General features: G+C 42.7%; 1 protein-coding gene across 2 annotated transcripts in view; it reads left to right on the forward strand.

Annotated features, from left to right (window-relative positions):
• The window catches only part of USP12 (ubiquitin specific peptidase 12), a 48,181-nt gene extending 34,328 nt beyond the window's left edge, over positions 1–13,853 (forward strand). For both annotated transcript variants that reach the window (XM_074568775.1, XM_074568781.1), the window contains 2 exons: positions 880–958; positions 3,035–13,853. In XM_074568775.1, coding sequence (XP_074424876.1) covers positions 880–958; positions 3,035–3,136 — 181 coding nt within the window. In that variant the 3' untranslated portion in view covers positions 3,137–13,853. The remainder of the gene's footprint in view (positions 1–879; positions 959–3,034) is intronic.
• The last annotated feature ends 12,012 nt before the right edge of the window (positions 13,854–25,865 follow it).

Genomic DNA, 25,865 nt, shown 5'->3' on the forward strand with positions numbered 1-25,865 from the left:
TTCTGACCATTTCAGTCTCGCTCATTCAAGTTGCAGTCTTGGAAACTTACCCATTCTCAAAGCCATGGCAGGAGATGAACCCTGTTTTCATTGGGTTGTGTGATTTGGTACGCAGACATGTCCCTCACACATGGCAACCTTCCCTCCCTGATTGAGAAAAGAAAATTTTATGAGTGCTGTTTCAGAACTGCTTTGACTAGTTGCCCACTTTCAGTTGTAAGGTTCAGCTATTTCAAAAAGTATATTATTTCCTTACTTGAAATCTGATTAGAAATAGGAAACCTTTAAAGTTCATTTTTTTTCTGTTGTAGTTGTGGAGAAATTTCTTGTCTGTCATAAACTGAAGAGCTGTGCATTGTAACAGTTTTAATTTAATTGGGATCCCTTCTCATTGCTGTGAGGATTCTTGAGACTTCTAAACTGTCAGTTCAATTCAGTTTTGTTTACAGTGGACCAGATAGAAAGATTCCTGAGTGAGACTGTAAATGAACAGCAGCTCTACAGCTTTTTTGTTCTGAAGATCAGAAATAGTTTGGAATCTGTTCTGTCCCTATGAAACATCAGAATGTTTTCTTGATTTCACTTCTCTGTCTCTTTTTTCTTTTAAATTTCATTTATATTTTCAGTGCCTTTGCTGCTTATTCCTCATTTGAAATTATAATCCTTTTTTTAGCACAATATTAAAAGTAGAGATAAGTAAGACCTCATTATGAAGATGATATAAGTGGAGAGGGGAAAAAAAAGAAACACCCAAACAGAAATTATACTGGTAGACATTTTAATTACGGCTTTTCTACAAGAAAAAAAACAATTTAATGGAAAATAATTGTACATACATGTGTGTTATTCTCTGTGTTCTTTTCTAATTTTATTTTACAGTGGCCCTAACAGAGGACATTATATTGCAATAGTGAAGAGTCATGATTTTTGGTTGCTTTTTGATGATGATATTGTTGAGGTAAGCTTTGTATTACCCTGGACTTTTTCCTCATACCAATCAGAGTGCGTGCGCCCCCCTTGTTTGTTTGGGTACTTAAAGCAAAAGGCCTGGTATGCTAACGGCAAGAGGGTTCAACCCCAGTCTAAACGAGCAATAGCTGAGTGCAGAGCTGCGCCTTACAATTTGACTGTACAATACTTTGAATTGTATTTTCACAATTTTCACAATGAAAGAAGCTTCTTTGTTTATGGCCACTGTCTTTCACCTTTGTTTAATAAGGTATTCCTGTGACCAGAAGACATGACAAATAAAGATATAGATAAATCGGTTTTACTGCAATTCTTTTCTGAGGGCAATTTGTTGGAGCAAGCCATTTGTCCATATTTTCTAGGAGCTTATGATTTAATGGAATGCATCAGTGTAGTAGTCTGTTTTACTGAGCATTCTGGATTGTTTCAGACAAAGGTGTATCAAAATAGGAAGCAACTTCAGATTTTTGAGATTTTGCCCTAAAATTTAAAAGTTAATCCCTGAAACAGGAGCCTTTTGCTGCTGCTGGTATTCCTGCTAACATTAGCCATGCTTCCAGGAATTCTTATTATTAAAAAAAAAAGAAAATATTTCTAACTAATTTCTTGGAACAGCAAAATTGCCTTCACTGGTTTTGAATTTGTCATCTTTCTGTTTCATCAGTTACCTTTCATTCTTTATTGAGAGAAAGAGCAGAAACTGCTGGTGTCCCTTTATTATACCATCTCAGATTTTTTGCGTGTTCTGTCATCTTCCTTTCCTTCCCTCTTGTCTATGCTTATGCATGAACAGAAGTATGACTGTGCTTGTCCAAGTCCTTTTCCTGACTTTATTTGAATTAATTAAATCTATAAAATGAATAGTTTACATGTTCATTCCAATACACAAGAACTGCATAATTGAAAAGAAGAAAAATGAGTGAGACAGGTATTGGACTTACATTGTGAATTGACAGGACCAGTTAAGGGTATTGAAGAGTTCTTATCTCCAAGCCATATTAAGGACTTTTCACGCAGGAAATGACAAACATGGAAATAGACAGAGCTGTTAGGAAAGTAAAAGGATTGCCTCTGTGTTTTATCAAGATACACAGTAAATTGAAATGTCTCTACAGGGTCAAAAGTTCACTTTCCTCCAGGGAAAACAGTGAGCGCTGTAGTAGATCTCACATCATTTCACAAACATCAGGGACAATCTCTCCAGTTCCAAAGCAGTAACACCTGCCAGTAATGCCTTTTTTTTTTTTTCTCTTAGCCCTTCTAAAGAGGAAGGAAAGAAACTTTCTGTTCTTAAATCTAAAACATCTCATTGACTTTTAGGCCCATGGTTCATCAAGTTGGAATGGCTCACTCCTTCCTGAGGGAGGTTTTATTCCAAGTAATGTGAATGAGATTAAATAAAATCTGCCTAAGTGAAGGAAAATGTATCTTTCTGACTTTTTGTTTTTTGTAGCCTAATTGCCTTTGATTTAAAATGTGGCAAGAGAGCTTGCTTTCATTTTCAATTTCTTTTGTAGCTGAAAATGATGACAATGAGAACTGGAAATACTCTTTTCACCTTCTCAACAGAAGTTTTGCGTCTTTCCCCCAAAGTCTTGGTTATAAGAGGCTTTCTAAGCTAACAGGATCACAAGCAAACATTCTGTGTGAAAAACAGAAAAAGTTAGCCTTCGTTCTCTGCCTTCTCCTTATTCTCCTCTGCACTTGATGGGCTTACACTGCTTAGATTTAGAAATGATAGTTAGTACTTAACATTCCTCATATTGACATAGAGTCTCAATGGGATATCCTTGTCTGTAAAATTTTTCTGTGTGAAATTTATGTGAGCAATGCACATAAGATTGCACTCACAGTAGGTTCACTTGATATATATAGCCACTGCCCTCTGTGCAGTCGAAGGCAGAAGGGAAACCAAAACATAACAAGTTTAAGAACTATTTGGATTTTGTTACTTTATGTAATTATGTGGACGTTATTTTTGTTTGACAATAGTTTTTAGAGTGGAACTTAATGTCATGTATATGCAAGATATTCTTACTTTAAATTTTTGGGTTTTCACATACAGAAAATTGATGCACAAGCTATTGAAGAATTCTACGGGTTGACATCAGACATCTCAAAGAACTCTGAGTCTGGATACATCCTCTTCTATCAGTCTCGGGACTGAGGGGGAACTGTAGTGAAGAGAAATTTTTATGCCTCACATCTTCTCTATCTTGGAATGGAGCAAGCACTGAAAAACAAGAAAGCAGGGAGCTCCAGGAGCAGTAGCACAGTTTGCACATAACTAAGCAGAGAGTTTGGGATTCTTAAAACCTTTGTATCATTTTGATTTTATTTGCTCAGGTATCGTGCTGACTACACATCTCCACTGCATCCCATAAGCAAAAAGAGAGATACCAGCCACTCTTGCAGGAGCTTTCCGTTAGGTAATACTATCTCTGTGGTCCTAATTCAAAGCCCATTAAGGTCACTGGAGAACCTTTTGTGGACTTCAGTGGAATTTGAATCAGGTTCTAACTGCACTGCCAGATTGGTGCAATAGGAGCATTAGAAATCTGTATTTTATACAGACTTTGTGTATAAAAGGTTAAGGACTCTTTGTGAACTTAGTTTCCTGTGCTTAAGTTTAAAAGAATGAGGTTGGGAGGATTAACATGTAAGCAAGAAGATATATCTGGGCCCAACACAATTGCCTTCTTGATGGTAGTAGTTTAACTGAAGATATAAACTGGTGTCAGGGAGGCAAGTATGTTTTGCTTCTCTGAAGAAGCTTACGTTATTTATAATGTATGATCGGGAACAATCAGTCAAGATTATGGCTTTTAATCTCCGTATGGGGAAAGATTTGGTTTGTAATAGTTTATTTTTATTTATAAATTATTGTAACTTAGGATCTTGTGTATTGTCCTTTATTCTAACAAGTATTGGAAATTTTATATATTAATTTGAATTAAAACTAATTATGTTTAAATGTTAAGGAAGAGCCAATATAAATTCTAAAAACAATGCCTGCGATATCTCTAAAAAATGAATAACACAGAAGAGAGATTTCCTTCTGGAGGAACTGGTATCTAAGTGAGGTAGTTTATTTAATTAAATTAGAATATCCTTTTTCCATTAATGGGTGAAAAAAAAAGTGATCAATCATAAGAAAGTGACGGTGCAGTGGTGGTATACTGGTCTTTATAGTTCTTTAATAATTTGCTAATGATTCGTACTCCTAAGCAAATTAGAATGATTTGGATCAAAGTAAACCATTTTAACAATATTATTCCCTCTCCTAAAAATGGATCCACTTCTGTTCCCAATGGCATGGGTGACTATCTCAAAAACCACTCAAGGTCTCAAGTATAAATTACATTTGAGTAATAAGAAGGAATAGGCTTGGGATTTCATGAGACTGAAGATACCACATTCTTTAAAGGTAATAATATTTACGTCCTGTAGAGTGAAAATTTCTGAAAATAAGCAGTTTATCTTGCGTTAGGTTTATGAAACAATAGCATTAAGAATTAAATCTTGACAAAACACCTGATCTGTAAGAAAGGTGAACTGTTGTGATTTGACATTCTTCCACTTACCAGTACATTGTCTGACAGTAGCTGAATGTAATTTCTGGAAGGTCATGGGATGTGCATTCCAGATAATGGCAATCAGGTCTTAGATGTCCTTGTCACTCCCTCTTCAGCTAGTGATTTTTACATTATTGTAATTTTCTACGGTAATTTTATTGGTACCGTTACAACTTTTAAAAAGAATGTCTCCTGTCTGCTGCTATAACTGACTATTTACTTACCTGTATCTTTTAGCTCAGGAAATGACTTCACCTATTCACTCAGTTGAACAAATCTTTAACAGGGTCACTAAATAAATCGGGCTATTTAGCAACTGTCATGCTGTAACAAATTGCTTTTGTAAAATGCGAAGTTTCTAAGGCCTTGGTTTGGCTAGAATTCTTTTATATAGAAGTTACGTATCATGATTAAACTACCAGCATTGTAAAGTAAATCTTAAATATTGTGGGAGATGAAGAAAATATGATTGGATTTTTCTTGAAGGATTCAAATAACTTTTAAAACTTTTTTTCAGCTTTCAGTGGGAAAAGGGTTAAGGGGTGAATCAGTTGGATAGTGGTGCATGTTAGAAGGATGAAGTCCTTTGCATACTAAAGGTACAGTATTGTAAAAGAACTGTCACATTATTTTTTGCTAATTGAAAATGTTTGGGTTCTTCTTTCTTTTTTTTCTTTTTTTTTTTCCTAGTTAAAAGCTGAGGCTAGTTGTTGAATATTTTATACCCTAACAAAATTTAAAACATATTTGTTGTTTCACTGGTTTTACTCCTGCAATGTATTTTTATAAGATACTGACTTTTATTTTGTATGGTTTTTTTGAGATAGTATTCCAAATTATATATTTCATTTTTCTTTTAGTGCAGCTGAAGTAGTTGTAAGTTCTTAATTAAACTGATATCAGAAACTGCAACTTAAAAAAAAAAGAAAAGAGGCAGGGAAGTACAAAATACAACCGATCGGTATGTAAAACTTTATAGGATTTTTTTCTCGGCTGTAATACAGTGGGGAGTGTGGGAAAGTTGTCAGTTGTTGTAAATGGTGGAAATTATTTGCTGTGTAACTATGTAAATGTTAATTGGGACTACAGTCCCCTATTTTGTATATTGGAGCAAAAAATTCTATTAAATAAAGTATGTTCTCTAAAGGTAAGTACTGTATCCTTTGTGGAGCCTGAATGGTCAGTCAGCTGCCTTTTGTGCTTTTCAGTCTTTTCAAACCTTAAAAGTATCTGGAATTTCCTGTATTAAGCTAAGTGCTCTGAGTCATGGAGGGAGAAGTGTGTTTAAATACACTGCATTATATATCTTTCTAGGTGTGTTGTTTTGAAAATAGTTCAGTAGCAGCCATGTTTTTGGTGGTGTACTTCTCTGGAATGAGTTTTTAAGTTGTTCGTTTCTAAGGCAGAAGAGAAGGAAGTGTTTTGAAATACTGTTCTTTCTTGACTTCCATTTCCTCAAAAAAACCCTGTACCTTGCATCCGAGTTACCTAAGGGATATGCATCTGAGTTACCTAAGGGATTTCCTTAGGTTACTCCTAATCCTTAGGGATTCTCCCACCTTGTGGGAGGGAGAACAGAAGGAAAGAAAAATAGGAGTGTTAACAGCACTAACGTGAGAGAGAGATTGACCAAAGAACGAGTCCAGCATCAGGAGAAAAAGATGCAGCTGGTTACAATATCCACATACGATTTGGTATTAAGTCGTTCTTCTCTTGGAGTGTACACTGCTGTTTGTAATGAATGTATATACTTACAGTTTTACAAACAGTTCATACCCTGCCATATTTGTAGTTGTGATGCCCACATCTGTGGCCTTTAACTGCATGAAACTAGTGACTGTAGGTGTTCAGGTACACGTATGAACATTTAAATTGAACTGTGTTTTCCAAAGTTTGTCATAAATCAGATTTCATATCTTTAGGTGACACTGAGATGTTAGCACATTTGATGCCACTTCAGATCTTCTGCCATACCCTTCAACATCTTCATAGGACTGGCAGAGATAACAGAAGATGCACAGAAGATCTGCATCCTTGTGGAGCAGCAGCTTGAAGCTAGACAGGACATCCCAGCTTGTTCCCCATGTTTGTCTCAGTGTTTCCACAAGCACTATTGCATACGCACTATTTGGATCATATTCAGATGAAAGTCTATATTGCTTGGTTACTTTTTTGTGGTGATGTTTGTAAGGTTTGAAACCTGAAGTATCTGAGGCCTCTAGTTATTTTCATAATTCCCTTATTAAAATTAAAGGAACTTTATCTTGTGCTATTTGGTCCAGTCTGTCATCTGTAGGTTTAAGATGATCATGTATAGACTTACTATTAAGCTCTTCCTTGTAACTAAAAGAAATTTTGATATGTGAAATATTCAGTCTTCATTTTCTACAGAAATTTCCAGTTGGCCTTACCAGAAGAATCTTAACTGTGTACGGTTAATGTCATAAACAGATCCTCATAATCTCCCTCATAACTGTTCATTCAGAATTAGTAGTTGTCCCTTACTATAGTATACCTCCACAACATGGATTATAGAAGAACGGGGATGAATTGTCTTATACACAAAGCTTTGTCGTCTTATACACATGAAGAGGTGACATCTTTTTTTCTGTATAACTGCTGACTTTGTTAAATGACAGAATTCAGCTCGGGCTGACAGACTTTTAGACACTTTTAGAAAGCGTTAAAAATGCATCAACAACTGAGGATGCCAAGAAGGGTTGGATGGTGGTTGGTTTGTTTGTTTGGGTTTGTTTTTTTCATTTTGGGGTTTGTTTGGGTTTAGGGTTTTTTTTTAAATTTGTCAAGAGCAGTTATTTGAAACTAGCATGTCATCCCTTTAGATGAATTCATAGGTTAAACCAGCAGTACATGTTTCTCTTCAGTTACCTTTGTCTGTAAGAGGAGAAAACTTCATTTCAGTACATGTTAATAATCTGTGTATTGCAGTATTACATTGCAGATACTTTTGTGACTTTTTTTTATAAAAGCTTAAATAGTCCAGATGCGGTTTGTTTGCTTTCAAAGAGTGACCTTACAGTGTAAGTTGTCCACCCCCTGTTTGTCTGGGTTGATCTTAAGTCTGTACGTCTTAGAAATTCAGTCTTTGTTTTCCCTCTTGGTAATGCAATATGCACATTTATGGTTTCTGTCTTTTAAGGCTTCAGAGTCCTCTAACCTCTCACAGCATAATGCGAGATGTATAATACATTAGTCTCTTTACATGCAAGCCTCTGAGTACTCAATTATTTACTGAAATTAATATTCTACATAATCTGTATTCGAGGGTTGTTCATTTTGCATCAGTTTTGCCACTGATTGATTGTTATAAATTAACTATGCAGGCCAACTACCATGCAAACAAACACAGGTATCATCTTTATATACAGAGATCTCTGGAATCTATTGTTTCCAGTATTAACGATAGAATGTGGTGAGGCAGAAATAAACTTTCTTTGGTCTATATTAAAACAAAGTCTGCAAAATTGTTTGCCTCTTACCTTTTTCTTTTTTTTTAAGTGAGTTAATTTTTAGGCTAAACCTAAGAATCTGCTGTTTTGGTTGATGAATCCCTTTGGGGGAACTCGTGTAAGAATGTGTTGGGTTTATAAGGAGGATTGTTTGCAGACATCACCAGTTTTGAAATTAACTGAGTAATATCTCCCAGTTTCTTCCCAAAAGTACGAATAAACTACATTCTCTCTTTCCCTCTAATGGCTTGTGATTGCTGCCTTCATAAGAGATTGTAAGGGTTCAGAAAAGGGCAAGGTACTTTCTACATAGCTCTTTGTGTAGAACTCATATTGGCAGCATTAGGGAGCTTTAATTACAGAAGGATCATCAGTCGTGTCCTTGATCTGCATTCCGCAGGTTATGTAATCCAGGAGAGAAAACGCACAGCAGGATCTGTCAGAGAATATGGAGAAGTAGCTTTACAATTATTTACTAACATACTAGATATAAAAGCAACATTTCCTAACAGATAAAATGTTACATTTAATGGAGATTTCTGGTGTTTGGAGAATTTAGGGAGAGCTCAAAACATCCTGCCATTCTAGGGTTTTGTTGCTTATTAAAGAGTCATGCCTTTGTGTCTGTGTGTTTAATTTGCTATTTAAGCCTATATTTGAAATTTCCATCTGTACGCAAATTTGTTAAGTTGATATGATTGTATTAATGAATGCTCCTCCAGAAACAATTTCTGCATATATGGCAGTCAAATGGAATATAATCTTTTAATAGTCTGATCTACAAAGCATTTTCAGCTATTAACTAGGATTCATTTTTGTATTTTCTGTTACTTCTTTTAAATTAGAAAAATATTTTATTAGCATGCTATATTATTAAGTGATTCAGTATCCATGGATGTCTAAAAATCTTACTGCTGTCAAGTATCAGCTGTTCAGAATTTCAATGTCATCACATCCTAATGCAAGTCGATACTTGAGCTGTGATCGTTACGTTATTTCAACTCTATTTCACTAAATGTTGCTTCACTGTGATGGCTGCTTTAATCAGCTCTCATGAGATGTGCTAATGACATTCAGCTCCAGTTGCAGACTTTCATGCGTGCACATTTATTTGTGTTTCTAGAAGCTGATTATCCTAATGTTATGTCACGTCAGTCTTCTCTCTGCATCTTTCATGTCAAGGAAGGCTGCTGATACGCAGCTACAGGCAGTGTTTGCTAAATTCCTGAGTTGTATTTCAGAGAAGAGATCAATGTTTAAGACTTTTGCACTGAAAATATCGAGCTTTTTGTCTTCTAAGCCTCATGCCTCGCTGGTGAAAGTACTCTTCAGTATCAAAACCACTTTTTTGGAGCCATGAGACCTTGATGTACCCCTTTCTTCTTCTTTTGAAGGGAACTCTGAAAGGCATTCACGATTTCTGCCTCAGATTGTTGCAGAACGAGGAACATACTTGAAAACGGAAACATCTGTTTTATAGGATCACAGAACGTTAGGGGTAGGAAGGGTCCTTCGGAGATCATGTAATCCAGCCCCCTGCCAAAGCAGGTTCACCTAGAGCAGGTTGTTCAGGAATGTGTCCAGGTGGGTTGAGGTTATTTGAAAGTTTGCTTAGAGTTTGGTGTGGAGGCATGGCCACATTACACAGAGATCTGTCAGAATGAACAGCAGGTTCTGTTAAGAGCCGTTAGGAGCTGGATACCAAGGTGGTATCACTGTGTTTGCTAATCCCAATGTATTCCAGCAGGACCCAAATTTTGCTAATATCTTCGTCCGTGATATTTGCAGAGCAGCCACCAAGAACCTTCAGTGAATATTTAGAGGAAAACTGCATTCAGCAGGAATGTACATGTTAAGCATATGCAAGGCTCCAAGATTGGCCACTGCTCCTTTTCATTCCCCTTTTTGGGACAAAAGGGAGACCATTTTGAAGATAGAATTTTTATAGGTATAGGCTCTGTATTCACTCACCTTTTTTTGTGATAAAATTCTGGTAACTCTTTCTGAATTGGAGAGTATTAGGAGGAGGGACTACAGGTTGAGATCGGGAAGTATGTTCCACACATATATCACACTAATTAGCCTCTTTTTTTATATATATATTACATTTAGAAAAAATCATAATTCACCAGAGGAGAATCACGGAATCTTCAGAGTTGGAAGGAACCTCTAGAGATCATCTAGTCCAACTCCCCTGCTAGAGCAGGATTGCCTAAAGCACATCCCTCAGGGCTGCATCCAGGCGGGTCTTGAAAATCTCCAGAGAAGGGGACTCCACAACCTCCCTGGGCAGCCTGTTCCAGTGCTCTGTCACCCTCACCGTAAAGAAGTTTTTCTGTGTATTTGAATGGAACTTCCTATGTTCTAGCTTGTGCCCATTGCCCCTTGTCCTGTCGCTGGGAACCACTGAAAAGAGCCTGGCTCCGTCCTCCTTAAACCCACCCTTTAGATACTTGTAAACATTAATCAGGTCCCCCCTCAACCTTCTCTTCTCCAGGCTGAAGAGTCCCAGCTCTCTCAGCCTTTCCTCATAAGGGAGGTGCTCCAGTCCCATAATCATCTTGGTTGCCCTACGCTGGACTCGCTCCAGTAGTTCCCTGTCCCTCTTGAACTGGGGAGCCCAGAACTGGACACAGTACTCCAGTTGTGGCCTCACCAGTGCAGAGTAGAGGGGGAGAATGACCTCCTTCGACCTACTGGCCACACTCTTCCCTGTGCAGCCCAGGATGCATAAGACAAAAGTGACTATAGTTCCTAAACTGTCTTTTGTCTTTCTTCATTGTGGGATTGTGTGCAAGATAATATTTATTTGGGGGGGAGAGTTTAAAAAAGAACTCAAGACTTTTACAAAAAAATACAATGCATGATAATTTTGTGCTTCAGGGAGTAATAGTAATTGTTAAATATTATAAAGCTAAAGCAGTGCTTTGGGCTAAATTTGGTAACTTTTAAAAATAAAACTAGCATACTGAAAGCTTATTAATAAGGCTTAGAGTGAGATGAAAAAAAACCAAACCCAGAGCCTTGAAGTCTTCTAAAAACAATGACCATCCTACCAGACTGGAAGGAAGAAAAAAAAAAAAAAAGTAAAAAAAAAAAAAGAAGGGAAAAGCTGTTAGTGCAGGCTGATAGGAGCAGTCTGTATTATACAGATTATCAGCCTGCACTATGTGCCTACATGTCCAAAAAATGGCATCTCCTGGTGTTTATGCTGCATGTCAGATATATCTACATACATCAGAAGACATGCATTCAATGGAAGACTTCCATAATGAATGTACCTGTGATAATAGTTTACACTATGTGAATATTTGTAACTGGACAAATACCAGCTTCAGTTTTGGAAATTGTCTGACAAGGAATAACTTAAAAACACAGCTGCCATGAGTCCCCAAAAATGAGAAATCTCGGGTTTATGGGGACACTGGGTATCATTCCCTGGAGTCCTGAATAATCCAGTCCCACTTCAGGATTTCCCTTTGAGAAAGTGTGTGTTTTTCAAAAAGCTGCCACAAATCTTCCCTGGAGGACCCTGGCGTGCCTGCAGCTTACTCTGCTGTAGTCTAGCATTGCAGGCTCTCTTGAATTTGGCACCGTGCCCCCAACGTGAAGAGCGCATTAAAAACTCTAAAACATTCCTTGCAAAATTAGTGGTAAGACTGGACAGAGGGCCACCCAAGCTGGTTGCCTGCTCTTCCTCTTGTGTGCAACAGGTACAGCAGCTTCTAGGACTTATGCATATCCTTGGTGGTTTTTATATTCGAGTCTTCCTTGTTCTAACTGGCTCTGGTGGTTTCTAACTGAGGGGCATTTAGCATCTGCTCATGAAGATTATTTCATTAAGCCGTGATCTGACTCCAATTTCCGTCGCTGGCAGGGCACGGATAGAAAGCACTTCCTGATGTTTCGTGGCTATTTACGTAAGTACTAAGAGCAGCACTACATTTTCCCTTCAGTTCCTTCAAGGGCTAGATAAGACTGTAGGGGTCAGCATGCAGAAAGATTACAAAAATCCAATTAATCATTAGATTTAATAGGAGTTATGTATTTTAAATACCTTTGTCAATAAGGACCAAAGATACTATAGTGCAAAATCCATAGCAATTCCTGCAGAAGCAAGCAGTGCTGAAAGTTTGTGGTCTTGAATATCTGAGACAACAAACCTTCCAGGTGCTCCGTAAGAGCATATGGACCCTCAAGAAGCAACAGCTCTCAGAGCATTGCCTTGGAGATGCTGATTCCATGCAAATGACTTAATTTTTCTGGTGAAATTAAAAGTAACGAAGCGTTTTTCCCATTCTGTAAGCAAGGTCTACATAGATGTTGAGGCTGGAGATATTCTTCATTGAAAATTAGTTTGATGTTTTGTGATTAATAATTTACTGAAATACTTCTCATAAATGATTGTTGGGTGAATTAAAGGTCTAAGTCTCCTTATATCAATGCTTGTTTCCTGTTGCTGTTTTTTTTTTTAATTATAATAAGGAAGATGCGGAGATTAGAAGTCAGCTGTCACATTAACATTCCATTTATTTGGCAGATTGGTCTGCTGTGGATGTCTAGATAATTGTATGTAAATCGCTGCCTCTTGCTAATGGCCAACTTCAAGATTTTTCTCCACAAATCTGTCAGTTCTTGAATGTTTCTCCTAAGTGTGAGGAGGAATTAAAAAACATTTTGACATACTCATGCAAACGTACGCTGAATGTAGACATGCAAATGCTTAAACTCTGCAGTATCTAAATATGGATGTTTTCAAACTGCTACTTTTATAGTGGAAAACAGGGTATGTATTTAAAAACAAAAACTTATGAAATGCAAGTGCCTGAAGTTAATCGTCTCAATATGATTTAAAATTCTACTTGTCTTCTGAATATTTTGTCTGTGTTAACAGTAGAAGTCCCCTAAAATGAAAAGGAGCTACACAATCTCAGTGTCTTTGGAAAGGCCGCTTTGATATAAATGCCTAATACAGACTTGGGAGCCTAACTTTTTACATAGAGTTGACAATTTTGGCCTGATTTATTAATAGAAGTTTTCAGTAGCTTCACATAAGGTAAAGAATCCATCTCATGGATGGTGGTGAAAATCTACAGTTCCACCTAATTTAAAAAAAATTTTTGCTTTGTTAAATCCTAGTTTTGTAAAATCACTGGAGCTAGGTGATAGCTCCAGTGATATATAGGTATAGTGAATAGGTCAAAGCACTAGGACTGTTCTAAATGTGGCATAATAGCAGAGCATATTCAAACCTATGTGAGCACCGATTTGTGTTTATGGATGATTAATGCTATTCATACAAAAATACATCAACGGCAAAAGCTTTCGCAGCTAAGTGTGGGAGAGAAGCTCTGTCTTCTTAGTCTTTTGAAAACAGTCTTTGCTCATAACTTTGCTGTGCTCAGTTAATTGCACAAATCTTTCACCGGAATTTAAGCTAGTCTCCTTCAGACACCATTGCAGAAAGATTCACAATAAATTTGGATTCCTTTATAAGCTCAAATGAACGAGTTTCAAACTAAAACTGAGTTGACAAATTTAGTCAAATATAGTTATGATTAGTTCATTCACTGTTCACTAATAACTCTGTTTTTACATATAGAGTTTTAAGTCTTCAGAAATGAATTAATAATATTTGGAGATCTGCGCTTATTCTGTTTTCTTATACTGTTGACCTTATGTTTTTTTGTTTTTGAGAAGCATACATGCTATTTGAGAAGAAAAGACCCTTCCTATGAAATGTAATAAACTAAATTACAAATTTATATAAGTATGTACATGTAATTCTGTGAAACTGTGTATGTCGTTCATAAAATACTGAAATAAACATTTATGATGATCCTGATTTAATAAAGTGCAATTCTGAGCTACAGAACGGCTGGCCAACTGGAGGGTTTGGCAGGTTTGTTTTGTAAATCGTGCTTTGGCTGCCGGATGTAAATATTGGCTTTTCCTGGATGCCTGTCTTGTGCTTTTTTCAAAGAGCCCTGAGAATAAAAACTAAACCTGGTGTTCCTGTTTCTGGATTAGAACTGATAAGCAAAGAGGAATGCTGGCACTGTACATGTTACATGTACTCAATGTCATACCAACTGCAATTAGTGTTGCCCCATAGCACTCAAGAACAAGGCAAACTAAAACACTGTGGTTATGGAACAGATTTATCTAAATTCATGATTTCACGAACAGGCAATTTCAGGTTCACCCTGGGACTAACCCTCAGGGACTTCCAACCGATGCCAACTGGAGAGAGCCGGTGGTCCTGCTGGGACACCCTCTTACCTGGGCTCCAGGTACGGCTCTGGCTCTCTTGTGGGAGGACGAACATTACACTCTGCCACAGAATTAAAACACTCTCGTTAAACCAGTCCTCCCAAGGCAATATGCATACAATGTGCACTAAATATTTGATTGTCATCAAGAATTTCACTGGTGACTAATGGTGTATTAGGGTTTTTTTGGTTTAGAGTGCTGTTGTGAGGAAAAGTGGTTGCATTCATGTCAGTGATACATGGTTTTAAAAGCAGGGCTGCACGAGCAGCTTTGTGAGAAGCGGGAATCTAGTTCTGTTGAAACATGTTTCTCTTTCGGTGTCAAAAATGAAATCCAACAATTTGCTTGGGCAAACAATGGGATTGCAGAAGAGAGCTTTGAAGGAGTTCCAGCTTGTTGAGCATGCCGTGGGCCACCTACCAGGCAGCACTTGTCACAGTAAACATAACACCCCAGCACTCTGAGCCCTGTGAGAGCTTCCAGTAAGACACTGGCTCACATCCATCGTGCTACTCCTGGCCTTCAGAGCGCCAGTGGAACGTGTAATTTTCTCAAATCCCATCCTGCTCTCTCTTATTAGAGTCAGCAGAATGTAGATCAACAAACCATCAAGGACCAGGATAAAGTCCACTAATAGGGTACGGTGCTTTCTGAAGAAGGATGGCTCCTGTTGTATTTGTACAGTTGTGTCTTCAGAGCTACAACTGGGTAGGAATTTTACAGCAAAGATAATTTTGTCAGAAATTGGCAAGTTGCAAAAACTGAAGTGCTTTGTGGGAACACCATTCACCAATTTGTGGTGAAACAGCTGCAGGGCCAAGAGAGTGCTCGGTTTGCTTGCCGGCCAGCTCATCGGACAAGGTTATGGGGAGCCCAGATTTTAGGACTTGAGCATAACTTTGCAGTGTGAACTTTTCAGTGACAGGAGATCCTGCCTGGTGGAGTCCTTAGCCCACCAGGCTACGGGGTAGTCATGAGGGTTTAAAACAACATAAATATCTGAGGCTGCTGTGATTGTTTGAGGTCTCCACATGCTACAGTGGCTTCAGTCTAAGCACTTGGGTGCTGTTGCATATTCACCGGGAGGCTGAGTTAACATTGCCCCTTCCTCCCATTTCTACTCTTTGCATGCTTGACTTCACAAACTTGGTAATATTCACTGAGGTTTGTTTATAGCTTTCTGCATTTTAATGAAAGACAACAGGGGGAAGCAGAGATGTTTTCTTGTGCTGGTAATTTATCAGTCCGTAGAAGGAATGGAAATGTTGGACCCATCTGAAAAAAAAAACGGCATTTGGGCTAGCAAAGCAAGAGATAGGATGGCTATCTTCTGAACAGTTTGATATGAAAATAAACGAGTCATATGGGATTGCAAATGGGATTCACAGAGACTTTTCAAAGAAAACAGGTGGCCTTGGAGCAAGCTTCTGACTCCCCAGGCTGGAGGAGACTGTTTTCCACTTAACCCTTCGTTGTCTCATGCCTTGTCCATGAGGAGTTTTTTTATTTGTTTTCCCATGCCACCCCCTTGTTTGCTTTTAACTCCAGCAATTAAACAGTTGGTTAGTGAAAGAGCAGGAACTATTCCCTTCCCAAAGCTGTGTTCAGACAGTGTCTGTGGTCAGACCAGGTTGCTCAGGGCTTTCTCCATTTGGGGCTTGAAAACGCCCAAGGCAGAGAGTCCACAGCCTCTCTAGGCAACCTGTGCCACTGCTTGACTCACTGCTTGACTGTCCTTTCTGTGGAAGTTTCTCCTTGCGAGTCTGAACTTCTCTCTCTTTGATTTATGACGATTATCTCTCATCCTCCCACCATGTACCACAGCGAATAGCCTGGCTTCCATTTTACATGTTTTAGAACCAAAGAACTATTATTACTTAATGTGACCTCTTGTCTATCACAGAGCTCTAAATTTCAACCAGCAGCTCCTGTGGGACACCTCTAAGTGGTACATGATTCTTCATTTAAGATGCTTCTTGCTGGCATTTCTAACTAGGCTACTTGTTGGACCTTGGTACCCTTCTCTGATGCTGCCTTCACACTTCTCATGTATGGTCAGTCTGAACCACCAATGTCCGCCCCTCCCATCTGACTAGTCTCTTCTTCCCCATGTTTACCTTCACCTTGCTCTGCCTGACTCTGGTCCCGGTTTCTCTGTGTGTGTGTGTCTCCTTTTCCATATGACCGGCTCCCCACCTCCAAACTCTACCTGCATCTCAGGACGGATGTCTGCACCCATGTGGTTCTACTCTCCATTCCTCCCTCTGCCTTCTTCAGCCCTGACTCATCCCACCAGCTCCAGTCCTGCTCTCCTCTTTCTCCCCCTCCTTCCTCCTCTGGGTTCCATCTGAGACTTCTGCCCTCTGCATTCAGACTAGAAGCGCTTGGCCTGTCCCTGCCCGGGCTCAGCAGCAGGATGCTTCTGCTGCAGATTCAAGCTTAACCCCCAAGCCCAGCGTTTGCCTTGTGAGTTCCATCTTTGAGACCTGCAGACCCATAGACCCAAGGTAGTCCATGTAACATGGCGTTACCCTTCGCCAGGGCCTGAGCCACACTGCCTGCCAGAGGGGACACTACCACTTTGTTTTCATCCTAGAAACCCCCTCTCCCGTGCAGTGTTTTTGTTGTACTATACAAAAGCTATGTATGTGCTTCAGGTCCAAGACTTCCTACCTGTCAGTGGTCTGCTCCTCATCTCTGTCTGCTCTCTGGCTTCGACAACCATGTCAGCTTAATTTTCCTAACAAAGTCACAACACCTTTCCCTCCATCTCCATTTGTGCGTAATATGAGTGCTCTGCTTAAAATTAGTCATCTGTAAACTAAAAGCACTGGCAAGATGACTTCACTTCATTATCTCCTTCCTAAGCAAAATTATCCTTGAAACTCACCTGTAAAATCATCTGATGCGTTGTGTCTGCTGCTAATAATAACGTAATTTTTCTGATTTTCTAATTTTAAATTTTCACCGCTCATATCCATTTATATCTCCCAGTGGGTTACTGCGTTATCCTGAGGGTGTAGCGGGGAACAGGTTATTACCACCTGTTTATTCAGCATGAGCCCAGTGGGGCTGAGGCCCTATACGCTGTGGAAGGGCAAGCATAGCAATCGCTATCTATGGAGGATATTAGACACTCAAATAGGAGGCATTCATTATTGTCGAGCTCAGATTTATACTTGTGTCCCCCGTGACCGTGACGTTTTTATTTTGTGATGAAATGAGTTCAGTATTATTTCTAATTCCGTTATTTTTTCCTCCTTTGGTGGTGGTGGTGATTTCCATCTGCCGTGGGATTGCTCACTCTCAGCTCCATGTAACGCGTTGCCATTTTAATGTTCTGTCCTGCGTAACGGGCACGTTGGGGTTCCCTGCTGCTGTCATTAACCCATGGCTGTGGGAGCCGGGAGGACCGTGGGGGCGTCCCAGGGAGTCGGCCACGGGATGCTGGGCTCTGCTTGCCCTGCTGTGACCCCCGGCTTCAGGGCAGGGTGATTTACCCAAACAGCATCACCCCTGAAACCTGGCAGATGCCGGGTAAGGCAGGGAGGAAAAGCCGCCTCTGTGTTACAACATCTTTTCTGTACACAGCTGTGCCTTGGTTTGAGCGACACAGGATTAATTTATCTTTCAGTAATTTTACAGTAAGGTTTCTTCTAATGCTTGGGAAAACAGCATTTTTAGAAGACTCTGGTGTCTGAATTTGTGAAAATATTTACTTTATAGCCAGCTATGGTATGCGGGTTTCGAGGTCTCAGTGTTTTCGGGCTCGCCAGGTGCGGGGATGAGGAGGAGCGAGAGCCGGGCACTTGACCCGGGCTGGCCAACAGGGTTATTTCATACCATGAACGTCACATTCAATATAAATTAGAAAGTTTGCTGAGGAGTTCTCTCTCTCCCTTGATGGCTGCGATCCTGAGAACTCCTCGCCCCGGTGCCGGAGCCCTGAGCCCTTCCCTTCCTCCCGGAGCCTCAGCGCTGGCAGTGTCCCACGTTTGCTGTCCCCTGCCGGGAGTGCACGGCTTCCTGCTGATGGAACGGGCTGAGGATAATCCTTGTGTATTTTATACTGGTATCAGGATCAATACCGGTTCTTTAGTATTATTAATGTTAATTATTTAGTATTATTCTATTAAATCTGTTTATATTTCAACCCTCGGGCTTCCTTGTTTTTTTCCCCGATTCCCCTTCCTGGGTGGGGAGGGCTCACTGGGTGATAGAATAATCATCTAAACGACAATAAATTGATGTGGCTTCCTCAAACCATAACAAGCTGCCAAAGTGCTGCTGGGTTTAACAGCGGGCCTGTCCCACCTCTTCCGCACTAACAAGCCGAGCTTGCTAGAGGATCGCTTTCTGCCTAACGAAGGGCATGCAACCAGCGCTGAGAATTTCTGGTTTTCTGTCAACGAGTGATGGGGGGATGCAGGATGGACCCCTGGGAGTTGTGCCTTTGTGCTCGTGATGGGAGGGTGAGTTGCTACCGTGCGTCTGAATAACACTCCAGTTTGACGCACTGGTTTTCAAGGAAGAGAGATGGAGTTTTCCCAGCCACTTGCTGACGGGATGCTGCTGCTCCTGCCTTAGGTGGCAGCTGCCTCCCCAGCCCCCATCCATGGTGGCTCCCCTGGGGCGGGCTAATTACAGCCATGGGGGGACACATCACCCCAGAGCCCCCCACCTCCCTTTTCCTTGTCAAAATACCAGCTCTTATCCCCCTGAGGGGAGGTGAACAGCTTGGCAGCAAGGCAAAAAAACCTCAGAAACAAACTCTCAAGGAAGGGTTTTATAAACGTTGTGCTTATTCTTTACAAAAACAGCATGAGGCTGTAATCAGGAGTAATGAGAGGAGGTGCGGTTCCAGCATGCCGCTAATTAGGTACTAAAAACCTGAGCACAGTTGTCAGCACCTCTCTCTCCAGCGATAATTCAGAAAGTGGTATTCCTCCCCTGGCAAATCCCCCTGATGAATAAATAAACTGACATTCGGTTATAATCACCTAAAGTTATGGCAGAACCCATTCACTTTAAGCCGTTGCACATCTAAGAACAGCCTCGCAAAGTCAAGAGGACTCGTTCCAATTACACTGAAACGCGAAAATATATTGCTATCTGTTTTTTTGTAAACAGTTACTGAAAATTGCACTTGTTATTTCCCCACAGCCGATGGCAGTAGCGCCGCTTCCTCGCTTGGCCGGGCGCCAGCCCCAGCCTGTGCTGCGCGTCTGCCACGGCGTGTTTGGGAAATCAGCTCCTGAGCCGTAATTTATCCCTCCAGCTGGTGCCCGTGCAGCGTTACTGGAGGGAGGTGCTAATTACCTGGTATTAATTCAAGCAGAGGCAAGCACACCGCGCTTTCTAATTTGTAGGTAAGATGAAGATGTTGGACACTGGTCCTACCTCTAACAGCCCCTTGGTTTGCTTTGGTGGCAGTTGAGCTGGGCAAAACCAATGTTACCAGCTTGCAGGAGATTTTGATATTTGGATTTTATTTCCTCTCTATCCCAGCTGAGAACAAATACACAAATGTTGGAAACTTCCTCTGAGTCAGAAAGCCTCAACACGCCAATTTTCAGATTTTAGATTTTCCTGTTAAGTGGATGTTATTTGGAGATTCGTGTTTATACTTTATAGTGGTTTTGACAAGCCATGGTGCAAAGGGTGCAGACAGTCCATATTTGTTGCTGAAATCTTGGGAGAAGGGAAAGCACATGCTTCTGTTCGGAAAATCTTTCCTTTTCTAGATCACACTCTTAAGTTCTGTGTTTCCAAAGGGAAAGTGCACACACCAAATGCCGGGCTGTGCAGAGAGAGATGCTGGGTGGCACTGAAGCCATCTGGCAAGTGAGATCCATCTGCGAGGAGACGGGGATGCTCAGGAGGCTCCTGGCCCTTGACCACTGCTGTGTTGGACCCTCACCACCAGCCAGCGGCTCCCCAGGGCCCTGGGGTGACAGCCCACCCCGGCAAATCGAGTCCACCAGCCTGGGGGAGACCTCGCCACGAATGACTGGGAAAAGTTTTATCCTTGATCCCCAATGGATCAAAAATCCATGGAAGCCCTGGTGGTTGGCATTGCTGTTCTTGGTAACAGGTTGGATTACCCGGGAGTTCTAAGGGGGCTGCAGCTGTTTGACATCCCTGCCCGTGGCTCCCTAGTGTGCTGCTGGGGGCTCAGGGCCACACACCCACCCACCCCCCCCTTCCCTCATTCACAGAATCACAGAACAATAGGGGCTGGAAGGGACCTCTGGAGATCATGTAGTCCAACCCCCCTGCCAGAGCAGGGTCACCCAGAGCAGGCTGCACAGGAACACGTCCAGGCGGGTTTTGAATGTCTCCAGAGACGGAGACTCCACCACCTCTCTGGGCAGCCTGTGCCAGTGCTCTGCCACCCTCAGGGTAAAGAAGTTCCTCCTCATGTTTAGGTGGAACTTCCTATGTTTGAGTTTGTGCCCGTTACCTCTTGTCCTGTCCCCAGGCACTACTGAAAAGAGCCTGGCCCCATCCTCCTGACACCCACCCTTTAAATATTTATGAACTTTGATAAGATCCCCCCTCAGTCGTCTTTTTTCTTCTTTTTTCTGGACTGAAGAGACCCAAATCCCTCAGTCTTTCTTCATCAGAGAGGTGTTCCAGTCCCCTAATCATCTTGGTAGCCCTTTGCTGCACCCTCTCCAGCAGTTCCCTGTCTCTCTTGAACCGGGGAGCCCAGAACTGGACACAGTACTTCCTGCTGCTGCCAGCATGTCCTGGCGGAGAAGTACACTTCCCAGGGCTTTGAAGGCTGGGAAACTGGAGGTGAAGGTGTTTTCTTTTTCCCCTGACATTTACCATAGAAGCAAGAGCAAAATCCAGATGAGGGATGTCAGACAGGTTGGCAGGAGCTGTTTAACCCAGGAGTTTGATGAGATGAGCAGACGCATTGCTTCTGCTTCGGAGAGGTGCAGGATCTGGGCTCTCAGCCCCCAGTGACATGCTGGGGCACCAGCTGCCGTGTTGGTGGGCTCCATTGGATCCTCTCCTCCTCCTCTGTGCCCACCAGCTACTCCTTGCTGCAGGGCAGCTTTCCTCACCTGAGAGGCCACACCGTGGAGAAGCTTTCCCCAAATATTGTGCCCCATCTGCAGGCTTCCCTCTGTGCTGCTTCTTCAGAAACTTATGAACCAAACCTGAGCAAGGCGCAGGAGTCTCAAAGGTCATCAAGTTTCTCCATACCTCGTGTGCTGTTGGATGGGTAAAGGAGAAGACCCAAATTAATTTTTCCACTAGTTGTTTATTTTAAAGTTTTCATCATTTTCATTTTTCTTGAGGTACTGGAGAGTGAAAACCATCCCTGAGAGCTGCAGATGGAAAAAGCAGCTCCCTGCCAAGTGTCAGTGACTTTGCCCCAAGTCCCAGGGATGTCTCCTTAACGCCCCTGCCCTCCCAAGCTCTTCAAATGCTTTGGGTTTTCATCACAGCACTTCCCCTGTACAGAGGGGACTATGCATCTTTTTAGGCTGAATCTCTTTTTATTTCCATCCTAGTTTGTATTTTCCATTTAAAAAAAAAAAATTCTTTCTCCAATAGCTCTATTAAAACACACGTCAGCACTCATTTTCGCGGATTATTTATAGTCCTTCATTACGCTTATGCTGGGTCTTTTCTGAGAAGCTTCCATTAGGGGCCCTTAAACCTCAGGATGGGGAGGATGGTCAGAGGTGGGGCAGGGTTGAATAATAGCAGGATGTTTTGATTCCAGGTATGACATGAAAACACCGACGCTGGTACCAGGGCTGGGGCCTTAGTTTGGTTCAATCTGCCTTGCAGTGCACAAATATCCCAGGAGTTCACAGCTAACCTGACCTCCAAGCCCTCTGCTGTGGACAACATCACTGAAATTAAGTTCTGCATCCATAACCAAGTGTGACACCTTGGCTGAGCCTGGCCCGTCTGCCTCGGGGCAGCCCCAGGGCTGTGCCACCGTGCTGCAGCTCTGCCCAAAGCCCGGAACCAGCTCCCTTTCCCACCTGGACACGATCCCAAGCGGCCGAGTCTGGCCAGTGTTCGCATTTCTTTAGGTGCTCCTCCAACCCATAGAATCGCACTTCCTGCTTCGAGGCTAGACATACGCATTAAAGTCCCACAAATATTTCAGCTGTCATCAAAGGCAGAAAGAAAGGAGTAGGCAGTAATTTATTTTTAGAGCTGATGATAAACCCGTGGAAAGGATTTTGCGGTTGCGTCCATGAATATATCATTCCACTTAATATGAATTATTCACCCACTCTACCAGAGTTTGCTTGTTTGGAGCAAGCAGTGACTCGGACTTCCAGGCATAAATCCTCGCTCGCCGTGTCTGAGGATCCCTCCTGGCGTGGTTTACATGGGCTGGCTTGGTGGCAGCCTTGCATCAGCCCCTCGAGTATGTCTGGCTAAGGGAAAGACAAGTGGCCCGTCGGCTTGCTGACGTCGGCAGGGAGGAGGGGGACTTGGCACGGCAGAGGATGGGGACCAGGGCTCTTCATCCCTCCCCAAGCAGCTGAGGATCGTGTGCTGCTGTTAGCCAAATGGACTGTCCCCCCTCTTCTTTAACTCTGAAAAATACAACCCGTTCTTCTGGCAAATGCTTCCAGAAAATCAGGGACTGCAGGGAAGTACCAGGGAGAGGAGAAGTTGTTCTCCAGGCAGCGATGCAGCGGTCTCCCTAGTGAACAGGCATGCTAGCGCCACGATGGCTGGGGTCCATGTCAACCCATCTCTTAGTTAATTGGTTGATGTTTTGCTAGAATGTAAAGATAGATGATTCTGTAATTTCAGGTAGAAATAGCAGAAAGAAAGCAGAAAAAGGCCTGTGGGCTGTGATGAGCAGTGGGTGTACAGGTAGCACGGGCAGCATTGAACACACAGCAGCTGCCAGCCATGTTTTCCTGCGGTAGTTAGGGCCTCTGTAAAACTTGGGTTGTACTGAAAACGCTAAAAAAACTGCTTGCAGGCAGTCCTGACAGTGATACTTAAACTTGAGCAGAGATATGCTCGATCTGGAATGAAATGAAAAGTCCTTGGGGGCGGGGGTGAAGACGGCCTCCACCTGGAAGTGCTCCTACCCCACACGCCACAGCCTTGACAGGTTTTTTTGCAGGAACGGTGTTAAAGCCAGCCACTGTGTCCCTTCTAGACTTGTTTCTACCCAGGTCTATTACACATAAACTATACAAAGAGACCAGGAACCGTCCCTCAGGCTGAGAGGACCATGCTGGCTGGGCGCGAGATTTCTCCTTCCTCGGTTTCCACCTGCGTGCTGGGTTATCCGCTGTACCGTGCCCAGGACACAGGCTCATGGTGCCTTCCCGCCCCACGGCAGGTGAGTCACACACGGGCACGGGCATCGCCTTGCAGACTGGAGACAGGAGCCTCGAAAAGAGATGGCAGGTTTGGGTCGCTTGCTCTCTGCGGCCCTTTCTGCTGGCTTGGTCGATGCAGCTCCCTGCTCAGAGGGCAGCACTTGGGGGTTGAGTCTTTTCCCTGCTCTGTCTGTGCCACCATGGAGTGTATTTTATTCCAGCGGGGGGAAAAGAGGTAAGAGGGGACAGATGTTGGAAGCCTACCTTGCAAGTGCTGGGGTGCTTACCAGACCTTTCTGTGAACTACTCCCACTTCACATGAAATGTCCTTATTTCAGGTATGTTATGTGAGAGAAGTAATTAAAGAATGAGAGGCGCCCAAATGTACTGGCAGTGGAGAGCAGGACGTGCTGCCTGTGGCCACTGGAGCCCTGAGGAGCTCGATGCCAGGCAGACGGGGATGAACACGGGCAGGCACCTATTAAGCATCTCCCTACAGCTCTGCAGAGCCCCGGCTGCCCACGGCTCTCATCTGGATGAGGGTTTTCATGTCCCCTGGAAGATAGGGCAGAGGTAACACGCCCTTCCAGATGGTCAGCCAGAATTTCCCCAAAGAGACAACCAGACCCAGCCCCAGTTAGCTAAAGCAGCACATCTATTTTAAGGCACAAATGAGTAAAAGACTCAGCAAGACCTACAGGAAGGTTTTCAAAACCGTTTTTTAAAATCCAAGTCCGTAGGAGGTGAAGATATTGCTTCGCAACACTCACAGTGGGCTCTTTGGTTTAGTAGGTCAGATTGAGCACAAACGTAACTTCATTCCTCCCTCTTCTGCTTGCTGTCCTCAGATATAGAGGCCACCTTCCCTTGAGACACAGTCCAACAGTAAAAGATCTTATCTACAGAGGTCCAGCATACCTGTACGACCCGCTGCCTTCAGCAAAGCTCAGAGGTTCCCAGTGTGTGCAAAGAATCAGAGGCTGGTACATGGCCTTTACGCACAGCCTGTTCTCTGTAGGTCTGCAGGAGCCCCACACGAGTAGTTGTGCGAGATCGCTGTGGAGCAAAGGGTTCATCCGATCCAGTGACTGGTTGAGGATTGTGCTTTGCTCTCCTACTTTTCTGGTTGCGGCACACTAAAGTGCGTGAAGGGTGCAGGAATGCTCACCCTTATGCGGCTGTTTGGAAGGGAAATGCGAAGGGAAGAAGCCGGCTCTGCTGGCGTGGGTGCCACGAGAGCTGCTGACTACAGGCAACCATGGGCCCTCTGTGGTTATTTTTCGTGGGGATCGCAGACTAACTTGGAGAAACAACATGCAAACACTAGGGCCTATCATCTCAGCCCAGGTACTCTCTGGGGGTTCCCTGAGTCACCACGCTTGGGTCTCCTCCAAGAAAGGCTCTTGCTGTTGGGAGGTTGGAGGGGCCCCGGGGGCTCTTCTGCTTGGGAAAAAAAGCCACTGGAAAGAGGAAAGAGGAGGAGCACCTTAAAATGAGACGACATGAGTGGAATATCTTACTACATCTCAACCGGAGGAGCAGCACAGCAGTGGGAAGAGAGAAAGTCTTCATGCTACCTCTCTACAGCCCACTTCAGCATCCCCCACCCCTCTGGGGGAATGACTTTGGTGTCATTGCCTCAGGGAACTGTGCATTTGCTTCTTCAAAATGTGCAGATAAGCACGAAGGTTTTTATGAAACCCTCTGGCATTACCATCTCCACGTGGGGAGTACAAGACCGCACAGCAAGAGTGGGCTGGTAACTCCTGCTACACTAATTTGCTGGAGGACCTGGGGGGAGACTTTGCTGTGTGATGGAGGGGTGCAAAAACAATTAAGTCGTGACCTTCTAGGAGGGTGGGGGCACCAGCAAGCCAGAGCTTTTGCCAGCTCCCTGCCAGCATGAAGCTTTTCACTGAAAGGCTCTTGCTAAAAGCGGCCCCTGCTCCTCTCCACCATCAGCTCACATGGGATCCTGACCTGCCTGCTGGGATGGCATTAGTGCAGCTATGAATACCATAGCGATACGATTTATTTCAATTAACCTGTTTTCTGATTAGAGCGATCAAGCCAGCAGTCACACATTTCATAGAAAAGGCCTTCAGTATATTTTTTCCATCACTAGTGCTGTCAGATGAGGAACCTGGGATCCAAGTGCTGAAGTGTCCTGGGCTTGCCGCCTTCTCGTCCTGTGTCCATCACAGGTACTTTCTGGCACCCAGCTAAGTCAGTACGTCAGTGCCATCAGCACC

The sequence above is a fragment of the Larus michahellis genome, chromosome 1, assembly GCF_964199755.1.
Source record: "Larus michahellis chromosome 1, bLarMic1.1, whole genome shotgun sequence".
Lineage (NCBI taxonomy): Eukaryota > Metazoa > Chordata > Aves > Charadriiformes > Laridae > Larus > Larus michahellis.